The 14936-nt window shown below is 41.4% G+C and overlaps 1 protein-coding gene across 1 annotated transcript; it reads left to right on the top strand.

The window, feature by feature from the left end:
* Window positions 1–2717: 2717 nt before the first annotated feature.
* Window positions 2718–13755, top strand: wdr1 (WD repeat domain 1). The gene is made up of 15 exons (XM_083668339.1): window positions 2718–2876; window positions 3390–3511; window positions 3731–3821; window positions 4091–4238; window positions 4424–4604; window positions 6569–6646; window positions 6756–6836; window positions 7332–7565; window positions 8264–8353; window positions 8855–9009; window positions 9882–9969; window positions 10219–10329; window positions 10888–11061; window positions 11344–11488; window positions 12780–13755. Exons 1-15 carry the CDS (start codon window positions 2861–2863, stop codon window positions 12884–12886), a joined length of 1821 nt encoding a protein of 606 aa, XP_083524465.1. The 5' UTR covers window positions 2718–2860; the 3' UTR covers window positions 12887–13755.
* The last annotated feature ends 1181 nt before the right edge of the window (window positions 13756–14936 follow it).

The raw sequence follows: 14936 nt of genomic DNA, 5'->3' as shown, positions 1-14936 counted from the left end.
GATAAATAAAGATACGACAAGGCTGCGAAATGACACCTTTTATAGTCACACAAGGGGGGTATCAGTTGGGGGTATCAGTTGACTCTATCCCTCCCATTAGTCATTACACGTTTCAACATGTTATCCAACACACCCAACATGGATTATGCTTTGAAGGGGGGGAAACCTGAGCTAAGCAATCTTGTATGTTAGCTCTCATTGCCAAACTTAATAAATACTGCACATTCAAATTCTAATCTCCTTTGCTAGTCATACAATCATGTAACTAAGAAATTCGCAGGAAAGGAACTTGCAAATCATTTATGGATTTATTCTTTTGTTGAATAGTCATGACTGGTTTGAGACTGAAAAGTTCATCTGTCCCATAGGTACTCATGCCGGAAGCGCTAACATCCCGGAAATCCATGCCACTCTACTGGGGTACGGAAATCAAGTTTCCCCATTGACCCTCACTACAAATAGTTTACTGTTGGCCACTTTCGACATTCGCTGTTGTTGTTATTTTTTGTTTCAATAAAAAAATTTATGAGTTTGGGGTGTCATTATTAAAATAAAAGCAGTCATCACCATCAATCACCTGTATCATGGTTAAAAGATAATTGGAAAACGCATTGGAAACCCCATTGGAAACCACACTTCCGTACCCCAGTAGAGAGCTGTGAAACATCACAGCATGAGATACTAGTTCCACTACATGTACTTCAGCTCTCAGTTTAACTGCATTTTGCAGTAGCTTGGTGTTAGTTAAACTAAGCTATTGTCACTACTCACTAAATGTTTCCAAAAGAAAACCAAAAAAACCCAACAACTTTGGAATTAAACTCCAGTTTAATTTCATTCCAGACCTTGAACTTCAACGTCCCTCACTGCCTCTGATCTCCCCACTTTACCCTTTTTTTCTCCCCCAGTGATTTCAGTCACACGCTTTCTGTCACATGGACTGGTCATCTTTCAGTAACTGACTGTCGTGTGTTGGAGGCTTTAGTTTAAATATATATCTCTCAATGGTAGCTTTAATGTAGTTCAACTTCTGTCCTTGTAAAGTAATTGGTAATCTAGTTAAACATATTTTCAGTTGCTTCCCCCAACACTGTGTAGCACATGGGCTGCTTTCTCTATCTTGGGGATAGCCTCAGAACTAAGCCGCAGATTAAAGATATGAGGCCTAGCTGTAAGAGGTGCCGCAAGCTTCAGTAGACCAGGGTCCAGTAGGTCCCGAAGAGCATCAAGCACTTCAAAATCTGGGAACTGTCTAAAGGAGAATATGGGATGCATGTTGATGCACAGCTCAGATTGGCAGACAATCGGAACCTCCTCAGTCCCTACAAATTTAGGGGCACCCAATGAACCTAACTTATCAAACAAGCATCCTGCAGAAACAAAGTGTTGATTAAAAGCATGACTAATTTCCCCATTGTCATCAATGGGACCAGAATTTGAATTTCGTTTCAGTGATTTAACCGTTTTCCAGAATTTACCTGGGTTTCCACCACTACTATACACAGAGTCTAGGTAATAAGTAGATTTAGCTTTCCTGATTATAGCAATGCATCTATTTCTCAATTGTCTGAATGACTGCCAGTCTGCAGCAGAGTCATATATATATAGAGAGAGAGAGAGAGTTTTTTTTTACATTTGATTTGCCATGATTCTGTAATATCAAAAATGTCCGGGTGTGTCTGAAAGGTCATGACACTAATAAAATACATTTTGGAAGCCAAACTTCTCATATTAACGTTACAATCCGATGGTGACTCAATGTAGGATGGAGGAAAACAGCTGTATCCGGCTTCACCATGGTGCTACCCTAGAGGGTGCTGTTGAGACTACTGTATAGTTAGTATAGTGATATCTAAAAAAGAGAACTTGTTTCACTATATTTTATTGTGTGTGTGTCATAATCAATTTGGTGGCATGGTATAGTGGTAGTAGAATTAGTAGAAGTGGCAGAATGTTGGCTTGGCCATTGAACTTTCTCTTATTTTTTTTGCCTAAGGCCTATTGTCATATTTTGCAATATTAAATTACCCACATGATCCTAGCGTAGGATAAGCATGCCATACCGGTATGCAGGAATTGAAACATAACAGATACTTCCATGATGCAGTAAGTTATCACATTTCCTTAAAAAAATAAAATAATAATAATAACCATGATGTTGTCTTTCCCACAAAACTGTAGTGAATTCAGTGAATGGAAACGCTATGTTCATTGTATTTGATTGTTTCATCTCTATCAATCCATTGTTTTACTAGGTAGGCCTCTCATAATGTAGTATCCGTGTTTGACCCACCCAATGGTTTGACCAGACTTTATACTCGGTATTTGGCTACAGTACCTATATTTGTGGCGGTAAGTTATCTTTAGAATGTCGGTACCAAAACGGAGGATGATTACTGGGGGTCCCCCAACCGCAACCCACCCCAAAGGAATGTTGATGCTGTCATCGCGATATTTGGAACGCCGAATTTGTTCTGCTATCCTGTCACGTATACCCAGTTATTGAGATTACCACAACCTTCACGACTTTTGAAAGGGAATCGGATGACCTTGTTGGGTATCTTTTTACCTTGTTGGGTATCTTTTACCTTGTTAGGTATTTTTGAACTAACTACTAACTAGGCTATTCAAGCAGACGTCATTTCCTCACTGAGCAAGTGAGCGCAAGCCTAGTGGGCGACAGCTGGTCGCGTCGGAGTCGAGTTGTCCATATATGGGCATAGCGAGGCACAAGGAGCACGGCGTTCTCTTCCGTGTTTGGACGATTAGGAGAGTCTAGCCTAGCCGGTAGTAGGGACGTACGGATCAGGGAGGATTGGTGTTTCATTCATTCGGAGAAATTAATAGGAAATCAGCGACTATGTCATATGAATTGAGTAAGTGTACTTTGCCTTGTTGAGTGAATATGCAATACAGGTGGACCTCTGCTCAGTCGCTTGCCTGCACAGGAATGGGGCCAGCCTTTGATTGAAGTAGCTCGCTAAGCTAGATGGCTAGCTGTGTAAGCACTAACCTCGCCCATCCTCAATCAGATTTCGTGGCAAGATAGCAAACTAGCTTTGTGAAGGTTCACACTTTCCTACTGATGCTTTTTGTGGAGCAGACTTCGATAGGGAACCCATGGTTGACGCACTGTGCTCGAACCCTAAACACATTTTTGAATTTCTGGACAGAAATATGCAACATTGTTATGACATGTCACAGAATGTGGGTGGGAACTCGGGTTTTTTGGGGGGGCTGGAACGCAGAGCCACGCAAGCCAAGGATAGGACACTTTTGTGTAGATCTTGTGTAGCTCTCCAAATCAAATAATGACAGGCTAATCACGGTTTCTTGATCAGTATGAATTGACACAACTAATTGACACATCTTCATTGCCGTTCACACAGAACATGTATTTGCCAGCCTCCCGCAGATGGAACGAGGGGTCGCCAAAGTCATCGGCGGGGATCCCAAAGGCAACAACTTCCTATACACTAATGGAAAGAGTGTCATCATCCGAAATATTGATGTAATTTTTCCATCTTAATTCATGTTGTTGTCATAAACTATGATCAATGCCTTTTTTCTTTTTCTTATTTTTTTTCTTTCTCTTTTTTACATTTATTCTAAAATGAATTAGAATATATGTTTGAGTGCATGGATGTCCAGTGTGTGATCAGGTCAGATCAACATACACTGATGTCTGAGTTTGGCTCATTTTCTCCCTTATTGTGTCTCCCTCTGACAGAACCCAGCCATTGCAGACATCTACACAGAGCATCCTCATCAGGTGACTGTTGCCAAGTATGCTCCCAGTGGCTTCTACATTGCTTCTGGAGGTAACTATGGATGTTGATGTCTTACTAAGAGCATGTCCTTCAAAGATGTCAAAAGGCATGAATGTCAGCTCTCCACTTCCGTCTCAGATTGTTATTCACTGTCATGGTTATAATGGCAATTAATTAATAGATAAGTGTGTCGTTTTGTGAAGTAACTATATTTCGTCTTTTCATACATAGTTTCTGCGGAAAACATACCTTCTTCAATTGCTGAATGTGCACAGAAATGTTTTCCACAATAGTCATATTAAATCAAATCCTTCCTGCAGATGTGTCTGGTAAAATCCGTATCTGGGACACGACCCAGAAGGAGCACCTGCTGAAGTACGAGTACCAACCCTTCGCCGGCAAGATCAAGGACATCGCCTGGACAGAAGACAGCAAACGGATCGCTGTTGTTGGAGAGGGACGCGAGACGTGAGTGTCTTGGGTCCAGTGTAGACCGCGTCAGAGTGGATGAGAACGCTACGTACTTTGTGGAAACATATTGAATTATTTGCTCTGGAGCAAAACCCAAACCTATCTTATCCTGGAACTTTTCTAATGTGAGTGTGCTGTTGTGACATGCGGTCCCACTTTGTAAATGTGTGTGTTCCACCCAGGTACGGGGCTGTGTTTCTGTGGGACACGGGCTCCTCTGTGGGAGATCTCTCAGGCCACATCAAACTCATCAACAGCGTGGACTTGAAGCAGAGTCGCCCCTATCGCCTCATCACCGGCAGCGATGACAACTCTGCTGCCTTCTTCGAGGGACCCCCCTTCAAGTTCAAGTTCACGATGAGCGTGAGTCACAGAGATTCCCTTTTTGTCATGAGGCGTGCTATAAAAGCTTGGGGGGTCTTTAAAGCCATAACTTGTCATGAGCATAGCTTTATCTACAACTGAAACATCATTTATGAAGTTTGTGGGTCTTCAACTCTGGTTCTGTGGAGCTACAGGGTGTGCAGGCTTTCATTATAACACAACACCTGAATCTGTCCAGACTGAAAATGATTATTTGTTTTTTTTAAAAGATGAAAAAGTCATTGTCCCCATTAACTGTCCAGTTCCAGAATTAAAGAGCCCTAATGTTAATGCATGACATCATGCAGAGTCGGTCAAAATCTAACACATCCAAGATCATCTTTTAGTGGTCTCCTTTATGAAGAGACTTCTAAAATTATATCCTGGTCTGAAGAACTATATAATATTATATATATATATGCCATTTAGCTGACGCTTTTATCCAAAGTGACTTACATTGCAGTGAGTGCATACATTTCAGTATATATGGTCCCAGCAGGAATCAAACCCCCAACCGAGGCATTGTTAGCACCATGCTCTACCAACTGAGCCACAGAGGACCACAGAACTCTGTTGAAGATGTTACCATTCTTGCAAACGATCTTGTGGTTATGTCATTGGTGTAACGCAGAGTAGCCTATTTAAGTACTAAAGCAATCTCCTGTACAAGAGACTAAGTCCCTTTTCTGTAAGTTAGAAGACGTGTCTTGACCTCAACGTGATACAGCGGAAGTATTCTTTTGTCATTTTGAGTGATTCTCAGTTCTCGCAGTTTGTTCCATATTGGTGCTCTCACTGCATGGCCTTGTATGCTTGTTCATATTACATAATCCACATCCCCCTATAAATTCTTGGGAGTATTTGGAAACAGCATTTGTTAACAAGGAAGGCCACACCATGCTGGAAATCTGGCAGTTCACTGTGCACATAACCTATTTTTCGCAAATGGATTTTGCGAAAAAAATGTTTATCTTCCCTCTAGATTCTAACTTGTAAGGACTTTTTGGAATGCTGTATGTGCCTGAACTTGGTTTCCAAACAATCACTACTCTTTGGCCATGTCCATATACATTTGAGTGGTTATTAATCCACATTTTTGTCCACAACTATTGTCAACCTGCTTATGTCATGCTCTGTCATGGTTCCTTATGAAGCACATGACCTGTTGTAGGGCCACTTCTCTGCTCTGGAGATGACAGAGCTGGCTTTCTGACATTTCCTTTGTTGGTTAGGAATTTGATTAGTAAATCAGGGTTCCTCATTCAATGATTTAACTTAAAGTGATAGTTCTCCCAAATTACAGTCACACATTTGATTCCTTACTTTTAATGAAGTCTATGGACAAGGAACCAACAAACCACTTTTGTTGTTTTAATGTGTATGTCGCACATGTTGGGTTCTGTAAATGCGTATTTATGGAAAAAAGGTAGCGGTTTGTCTTAAATGTAAACCAACCATCTTGGATAAGATTGCTGTCAGAGAATTAATGCAAGGCTGTATTAATCAATAGCATTCTCATGCAGGGCATCTTGTGTGCATTGCATTCATGTCAAACTTTCAACCAAGTATTGTGGTTGTATACTTGCGTAGCCTTTGATATTCGTGAATAAAGGCTGTCTAACATTTGGATTTGGCTGATGTTAAGTTATCCCTGTGTTGAATAACTTCAGCTTAGTGCTGGTCAGTTATCTGAACTGACACCAGAGATGATAAATGGTCAGCCTCTCGGGAGGCCTGCCAGATATACCACTTACTTAAAAAAACAGGCCTTATGTAACCAGGAGCAACAGTCAAGAAATTCCTCTGACGAGTTCCCCCAGGGTCTCTAGAAGTAGGTTGTGTGTCGTGCTCTCTCTGTTTCTCTCTCTCTCTGTGTCTGTGAGAGAGAGAGGATTGAATATAAAAGGCTCCTTGTTCTAGAACTAGCCTTCTCTAACAGTACTGCTTCTTTCTCTCTCCTCCAGGACCACAGTCGCTTTGTCAACTGTGTCCGCTTCTCTCCAGACGGGCACCGGTTTGTCACAGCTGGTGCTGATGGTCAGGTGAGTGAATAGGCCTACCTGGAAGATTTAAATGAACACACATTATTATTCACATTAATTTCCCCCCCACAAACTATAATTTGGTTCTTACACTGTATTGTTTCCACAGGTCGTCCTGTATGATGGAAAGACTGGCGAGAAGATCGGCGTTCTGGGTGGAGAAAAGGCACATGAGGGAGGAGTCTATGCCGTAAGTGACTCAAATGCAGTTCAGTTTTTCGTTTCCATTTATAAGAAGTTCAGCTCATGATTGTGGTGATACATGTGTTTTTAGTAGACACATTCAAACCTCAGATCAGCTGTCTTGAGATGTTAAATGAGGAAAGGAGGCCCATATAGATTACTTAGACGAGTCCATGTCAAAATACATACAACTTTAATTGCGATGATGGTAAAGACGTTGCCATTGCGTGCCCGCACACTTTCATGAGCAAAGGCACTTTTTTGAGCAAAGGCATTATCTCGGTAGATTTTTCTAATTGTACTGGAATCACAAGTAATAATTTGCATTAAATAATGTACATTATTATCCTTTTCCATGTTACAATGCTTATTATTGGCATTCACCATTTGGCAATGTCTGTCAACCATACAGTCTGTCTGATAAATAAAGACACAAAATCAAATCCCCCCCCCAACATCCAATTGCAATGATATTGAGAGACCCCCCCCCCATTCCTCCCAGGTGAGCTGGAGTCCAGACAGCTCCCAGCTCATCTCTGCCTCCGGGGACAAGACTGTGAAGCTGTGGGACATGGGCACCAGCACGGCCCTCACCACCTTCAACATGGGCGCTGACGTCATGGACCAGCAGCTCGGCTGCCTCTGGCAGAAGGATCACCTGGTCAGCGTCTCCCTGTCTGGCTACATCAACTACCTAGACAAGAACAACCCCGACCGCCCGCTACGCACCATCAAGGTCAGACTCAAAGCGTTGACAGGGAAACAGTGGTGAAAAAAGGAGTGGGTAAACTTTGGATGTTACCTACTTGACTTTATTGAATTGAGTTTTACAGTAACAATGCACATTAATTAACAGTTCTGTTAATCCAGTTTTAGCCAGCCAGCTAATATACCACTGTAGTCCCACTGGGCAGGTGTTGAATGGAGGTGGAGGGTGATGTGTCAACGTAAGCCCTGATGCTAACAATGCGGCACAGTAGGCAGGTTAAGGCTATAACTCCATAAAGTGTGTAAAAAGGTATATTGGTTGGTAGGGGTGGTGGTGAGGGAAGGAACAAGGCTGGGGCGAAAGTGGTATGGCTTCTGTTTGTTATGAATATGATTGTTTGTCAGGGGAAATTGGTTTTCCATATGCATTTAATCCATTCATATTGCACTTAACTTATTTATTTTTACTGATGACAGTATGTCTATTCCGATCACTTGTTATTCATCACAAGTTCAGTAACAGGAAATACAAATGGTCTCCTTAGCAGCTGCCAAAATGCCATAGTTGACAGTTTTTTGGGAAGCCAAACAATGCCATATTTGTGCCCAAACTGAAAGCGTTGCAAATAGACATTTTCTATGTTTAATATTCAACGACAATAACTGTTGTTCTTGACTGGTTTTGATGGCTCTGGTAAACATTAATTATGTCTCTCATATCTACAGGGTCACAGCAAATCCATTCAGTCTTTAACGGTTCACAAAAACGAGGGGCGGTCCTGCATCTACACTGGCAGCCATGATGGACACATCAATATCCTTTCACTGGGGAAGTTGCACCGCTATAGATTGATGTGGGGGTGTATTCCAGCATACATTTCCCTTATGGAGTGTAGTGGTGAGTGATTGGCACACAACCAAATGCCATGGAAAATCCTAGTCTCCAAGCATGAATGACATTAATGAAATGATTCTGATCATAAATGTATTTTCCACTTAATTATCAGTAGCACATTTGTTTCTGGCAATTGACACTGATATAATTTCCAAACAAGCACCTCTCTCCCTCCTATGTTAGGCCTTTTTGAACGGATGAATTCAGATTTTTTTTAGGAGGGTTCAGACCTTTTTTAGGAGGGTACAGACATTTGTGATTTCACTTGTTTTTGGAGAAACTTACCAGCACCAGTGATGCCCTCATCAGTCTACAGTGGAAGAAATGAGGTAACACATGCAATCGCCAGCAAAGTTGTCCTTTCAGTTCAGCTCAACCACCCTCTCCCGGTGTAAAGCAATCCTTAACCCAACCCTCCACATTACTGGGATGCTGAGACCGGGGAGAACGATGAATTCTCAGGGAAGGGCCACAGCAACCAGGTGACCAAGATGATGGTGGACGAAGAAGACCAGCTGGTGACATGCAGCATGGATGACACTGTCCGATACATCAGCCTGACCAAGAAGGAATACAGGTGAGCTTTGCACACTACAGTACCATCCTGCCTCTGATATCTTAATTTCACATGGTCCTTTCCAGTGTGATGCATAACCAGGCCAGCACATTACAGCTCACAATTGTGTTTCCCCAAAGCTTCGTAGCTTAATTTCTCCCCACAACCCAGCAAAGCCGTGAGAGAGTAACAGTTATAAGTCGATGTTTTCTTCTGCACGTGAAAGAACAACATTTGTTAAATGAAGAGCTTTGGTCTAGGAGAGGAGTGTGTTTGGATTTTCGGGAAGCTACACCAGCTCGGTTCTGCTCAGTAGTATGAAAGGGGTTTTCGATGTATGAGGCATTAGAGCCCGACAGATATTTACCACTTTGATAAAGTTTGTCTTTGGCTGGAATAAACAGTTATTGGAAATAACAGTGGTTCGCAACCAAGAAGTGCAAGGGGTGGTCTTAACAGTGGATGATCAAACTGTGTCACAGCAAGTTGCATTGAACAGCAAACCATTGATAACAATATGCAGTGTACTGAATATGTGCTATTCTCATTTGGCATAGTACAAGTCACTGTGCACATAAAATAAATAAATGTTTCTCTATTTACCAATGGAGTTGACACGATGGTGTAGGGACCTTCACCATATTCTCATCAGACAAGTTGATGTACTTTCAAATTGTTGTGACGTCAACTTCTTTTATACTCATATTTTTATATTCATAAACATGGAGTGACAATTATATTTAAAACAGAACAGTGGTACGATAATCAGAACATAATGATAACTTGAATGGCAAAGTATACTTCAAAAGTAAACCCGTTGCCATAGCACTTCAAAACAATAATTAGGACTCTATGGAGGTGAAATGATGACTTTCACTTTGTTGCATTTGCAGTGCTTCTGACTTGGTGAAGATGGATGTCCAACCCAGGTGTGTCTCAGTAGCATCAGGAGGACTGGCATTGGCAGTGTGCATCGGACAGGTACAAATGTCTACCCATTACTTGTGCAAATTTGTATTTTATTCTGACTTAATAACTCATCAAAATGGGACACTTTTTCTGTCATTTTTCCACAACAATACCTGTCCATTTCTAGTATGTTTCATAGTTTGGGTAGTCGGCATTGGAATCAATTCTATTAAACTTTAATGGGATATTCATTTCGTGAATTGAAAACTCCGGTGTCGGGTAGGTTCAGCTGGTTGATGGATGTGTCTGTGTTGTGGTCAGCTGGTCCTGCTGAAGGGTAAGAAGAAGGTGTTCACGTTGGACAACCTGGGTTACGAGCCCGAGACTGGAGCCATCCACCCAGGGGGCAGTACTGTGGCTGTAGGCGGAGCAGTAAGTATCATCAACTTCATCTTAATCTGAGCACTGGGAAATAGTTTTTGTGTCTGTAAGGTTTAGGCTGTTGGGAGGCTAATCAGGCCAACCATTTAGAAATGGTTTTCAAAACACCCAGTGATGGTGAGTGATCAAGTTAAGTGTGACAAGAACTATCAAATCAGTTAACATGCAGGTTGGTATGACATGAAGATGATAATGCTTTGTATACTGCTTCAGACTGGGTGATAGATTAAAGGGTAACACACTACAAGATCTGATGGAAAACTCAGTTCTTGGTTCAGACCACATGGCTGGCATGGACTTGCTCTGCTGCCTGATATACAAGTAAAATATTCCTTAAATACAGAAGTTGTTGCTGTCCTTTTATTTTCTTGCAGATCAGGAAAAAGTCAAATCCACCAAACCATACCCTGTGCCATATTTCATCAAGCAATCTAATACGAGTTGCACATAAACTTGTAGGCGGGCACAGTTAATCTTGCTGTTTCCTATTGAACTGAACTTGTTTCAACTCGTTTCATTATTCATTCTTGTTCCCCCCCCTTCCATCAGGATGGAAAAGTCCGTTTCTATTCCATCCAGGGCAACACTCTGAAAGAGGATGGGAAGACTGTGGAGGCCAAGGGGCTGGTCACAGACATGGCCTACTCCAAAGACGGGGCCTACCTAGCCGTCACCGATGATAAGAAGGTTGTCACTGTCTTCACCGTGGCAGATGATTATTCGGTACGCAGTCTCCAGTCACACATCCTTCTCTTTTCAAGTTTTGGCAAGAAACTCCTCCAACCACACGCTCTCAAATGCCACAGTATGCCATTGGTTATGACAGGTTATAGTCACTGTCTTGGATGTTGGACTAATTTTCTTTAAATACATTGTACTACAAGCATCATTTGCTCAAGGATTTATAGATATTAAACAATGACCAATGTGTCAATTTGAGTGAGTGGAGTTTCTAAACATTCCCAAGGTGGATCTTGTTACCAATTTAGTTTATTCATCCCTTAGGTCAAAAATGAGTTTTACGGACACCATGCTAAGATTGTCACCCTGGCCTGGTCACCTGACAACGAGCACTTTGCCAGTGGCGGGATGGACATGATGGTCTACATCTGGACAGTGAACGACTCTGACAAAAGAGTGAAGATCCCAGGTGAGTGGGCACAATGCCTTTTAGACGAGACACACACATACCTGGACGGACAAGCAGGCAGGCAGACACAAACACACTCTCACTCCCTCCCTCCCTCAACCTGGGGTTTCCCCGTTGTTCTATTTAAATCCTCTCTGTAACCATAGCTGCAAATGTAAAACGGGCACTACGGAAACTAAAGGTGTTAAAGGGGTTATGTATCGGCATGTGTGTTCGAGATGAGGTTTTAGGATTGGTTCCCTACGCCACACATCTAAGGTGCTTATTTGGTATAAACTATTTTAGAATGGCTAAACATCTTTTTGCCCAGATACTTTGTTAATGAGTTTTTTGGGTTAGCTTTAAAAAAAAAAAAAAAAAAGAGGTTAGCGTTACAAAAAAAGGGGACTTGTCTATGAACATATTTGCATCCACAATTTAGCCAAATCAGTCCTTTAGGTGTAACCACTGATCTATATACACTCACTGAGCACTTCATTAGGAAGACCTGTACACCTTCTCATGGTGGAGGTGGTGTAATGGTGTGGGGAATGTTTTTCTTGGCACACTTTGGGCCCGTTAATACCAATCATTGCTTGAATGCCATAGCCTATTTGAGTATTGTTGCCGACCATGTGCATCCCTTCATGGACACAATTTACTCATCTTCTAATGGCTACTTCCAGCATGACCATGTCACAAAGCAAAAGTCATCTCAAACTGGTTTCATGAACATGACAATGAGTTCGGTCTTCTTCAGTGGCCTTCCCAGTCACCGGATCTGAATCCAATGGAACACCTTTGGGATGTGGTAGAACGGGCGATTCACAGCTTAAAAGTGCACCTGAAAAATCTGCAGGAATTGCGCGATGCAATCATGTCATCATGGAACAGAATCTCAAAGGAATGTTTCCAACATCTTGTGAAATCAATGCCACGAAGAATTGAGGCTGTTTTGAGAGCAAAGGGAGGCCCTACCCAGTATTAGTATAGTGTTCCTAATAAAGTGTTCGGTGAGTGTAGATCCTAGGTATAACAGGCGTCACACTGCCCGAAACAATATTGCTTCCTTGTTCACAAGCTCACAAGTCTCCATCTTGGGTCCCCTCTATTGCAAATACATGACCGCCCTCCGAAACACCAATATTAACCAGCTACAACACGAAAAGCTAGCAATTTGATGGCGGGGGTATTTCAACTTGAGTAGTGAGTTACATAGGGACAAGTCATCTTTTGCTAACTGACATTTTGCCACCATTGCTGAAGTGCAGGTTACAATGACATGATTGTATGCCCATCTCTCTCTCCTCAGACTCCCACCGGTTGCATCATGTCAGTGGTTTGGCCTGGATAGACGAGCACACCCTAGTGACCACCTCCCACGACGCCAGCGTCAAGCAGTGGACTATTAAATTCTGACCTGCCTGGGCACACACAACGCCAGATCTCTAGGGACAAGGACTACTGTAGCCCTCTCTCTCTTACTCTCATACGCGTACAATATTTTCTGTATCTAATTGATGGTCTTTATTGTCAGCAACCCCTGAAATTGTGGATTGTTTGTCATGGCAGGGAAAAAAAGCTCTCATCTGAAACAAACAAAAAATCCCTTAAGCTGTATTATTCTTTGATGCTTTTAATTGTTAACTAATGCACCAACAGAACAAAATAACACAAATAGAAGCACTTGACATCTATTGAGCTTTTCTGCACAAGAAAAACTTCTAAGCTCAACATTCCAGAGGCCTCAGCCTTCTCAGTTCAAACTGAAACAGCAAAGATGGGGTCAATACATGTCAGTCAATTCAGGGAATGAACTGAAATTCAATTTATGAATTGAATAAAATCCTTTTGAAAAAAATAAAATAATGTAAGTGTATTTCAGTCATATTCCATAATTGAACTGAGAAGTAATTGGTCCTCAATTGTGCCCGCCAATTCATGTCTTCACTGAAGGTGGATGTTACAATTTGTATGGGGGTGGGTGTCTTATTTTTTTTTGCCTCGTCTTTCTTTGGCTTCATATAACATGTCTGTCATTCTCAATCATTGTTTTGAACGGATGTTGTTGGGGGAGCAATAATAGGAACTTAAAGAAATTAATATCACGTATACAATCGAAATGCTGTGTGTTCAATGAACTGTACTGTTGCTGTGTTTCTGTTTCGGCTCATGATGTCTCACTTTTTATTATTATCCTTTTTTGATGCATCCACTTTTTCCACAGAGTGGATATGGTTCATAATATTATTAATGAAAATAAATAAAAAAGCGACACTTTTTATGCATTTCTAGAAACTCATGACCATTTCCTGCAATCAATGCTTGCCAAAAGTCATGTGCTTGTCCTCATATTTCATCAGCATGAAGGGGTTTACTTTTTATGGCAAGTTAGGCTGACCAGTGGGCAGAGAGGCAGCACCAGTGTCTGTCATTGGGTAATCATTGTGGTGGTCAGCATATTGGCGTATGTTCAAATGATGTTCTCAGAATGTCGAGTGAGAAAAGGGAATCGGCCGTCTGTTGTACCACAGGATGTTTCTCCCATCTCTTCACCTTGCCACAACGTTGCCATCTGGCCTCTGCTCCATATACTTTGTTTAAAGGCCCACTCTAGTGACATCGTAAATGTTCAAGCTGCAAAACCAAGACGTGTGCTTACCCATGATGTTTTATGATGAAAAAATTATAATTGTGGATTTTTTCTCTATACAGTGCCTTCAGAAAGTATTCAGACCCCTTCACTTTTTCCATATTTTGCTGTGTTATAGACCCAATTTAAAATTGATTAAATTAAAAGAATTTGCCAACAATCCACACACAATACCCCAGAATGACACAGTGAAAACAGGTTTTTAGAAATTTCAGTAAATTTATTAAAGTTGAAATGCAGAAATACCTTGTGCGTGAGTATTCAGACCCTTTGCGATGACGCTCTTAAAATTAGCTAAAATGCAAAAATGTCATCAACAAATCACTCAATATGTTGAATTGAGTCCATTTTAATGCAAGGATAATAGTTAATGTAATTTTGGAATTAATATTGTTGGAGCAAAGGAGACTAGTCAGTGAGGGAATAAATAGTAAGGACATTTGAAGTTCAAGTGTGGGGGGGGGAGATGTAGTGAGTAGTTACAGTAGCTCACTATACTGCTACATGGCAAAAAAGTAACTACTGAAAACACTACTAAGATTTGAATTTAGTTTAACATTACCAAGCTACAGCAAATGTAGTTTAACTAATAGTAGAGCTACATGTAGTGGAACTACTCCCCAACAATGCACACACCTCTTGATATAATACTGTTTTTTTATTGAGCATTTCAGAAATGTACATACAGTACAGTAGAGATATCAAGAACATAACTGTCCCCCACCCATACCATACCCAAATTACGCTTACTCCAGTACTCCAACTGAGCGACCGCCTCATCCCGTATGAGAAAATTACATACAACTGACATACAAC

This window comes from Argentina silus (genome assembly GCF_951799395.1).
Source record: "Argentina silus genome assembly, chromosome: 4".
NCBI lineage: Eukaryota > Metazoa > Chordata > Actinopteri > Argentiniformes > Argentinidae > Argentina > Argentina silus.
The sequence above is the reverse complement of the archived record's forward strand: the minus strand, read 5'-3'. Positions and strand labels throughout refer to the sequence as shown.

Excerpts from the sequence above, each read along its gene's own strand:
- wdr1 (XM_083668339.1), top strand. Across the intron at positions 3,822-4,090 it reads CTTCTACATTGCTTCTGGAG|ATGTGTCTGGTAAAATCCGT; the intron begins GTAACTATGGAT and ends TCCTTCCTGCAG. Across the intron at positions 11,489-12,779 it reads CAAAAGAGTGAAGATCCCAG|ACTCCCACCGGTTGCATCAT; the intron begins GTGAGTGGGCAC and ends CTCTCTCCTCAG.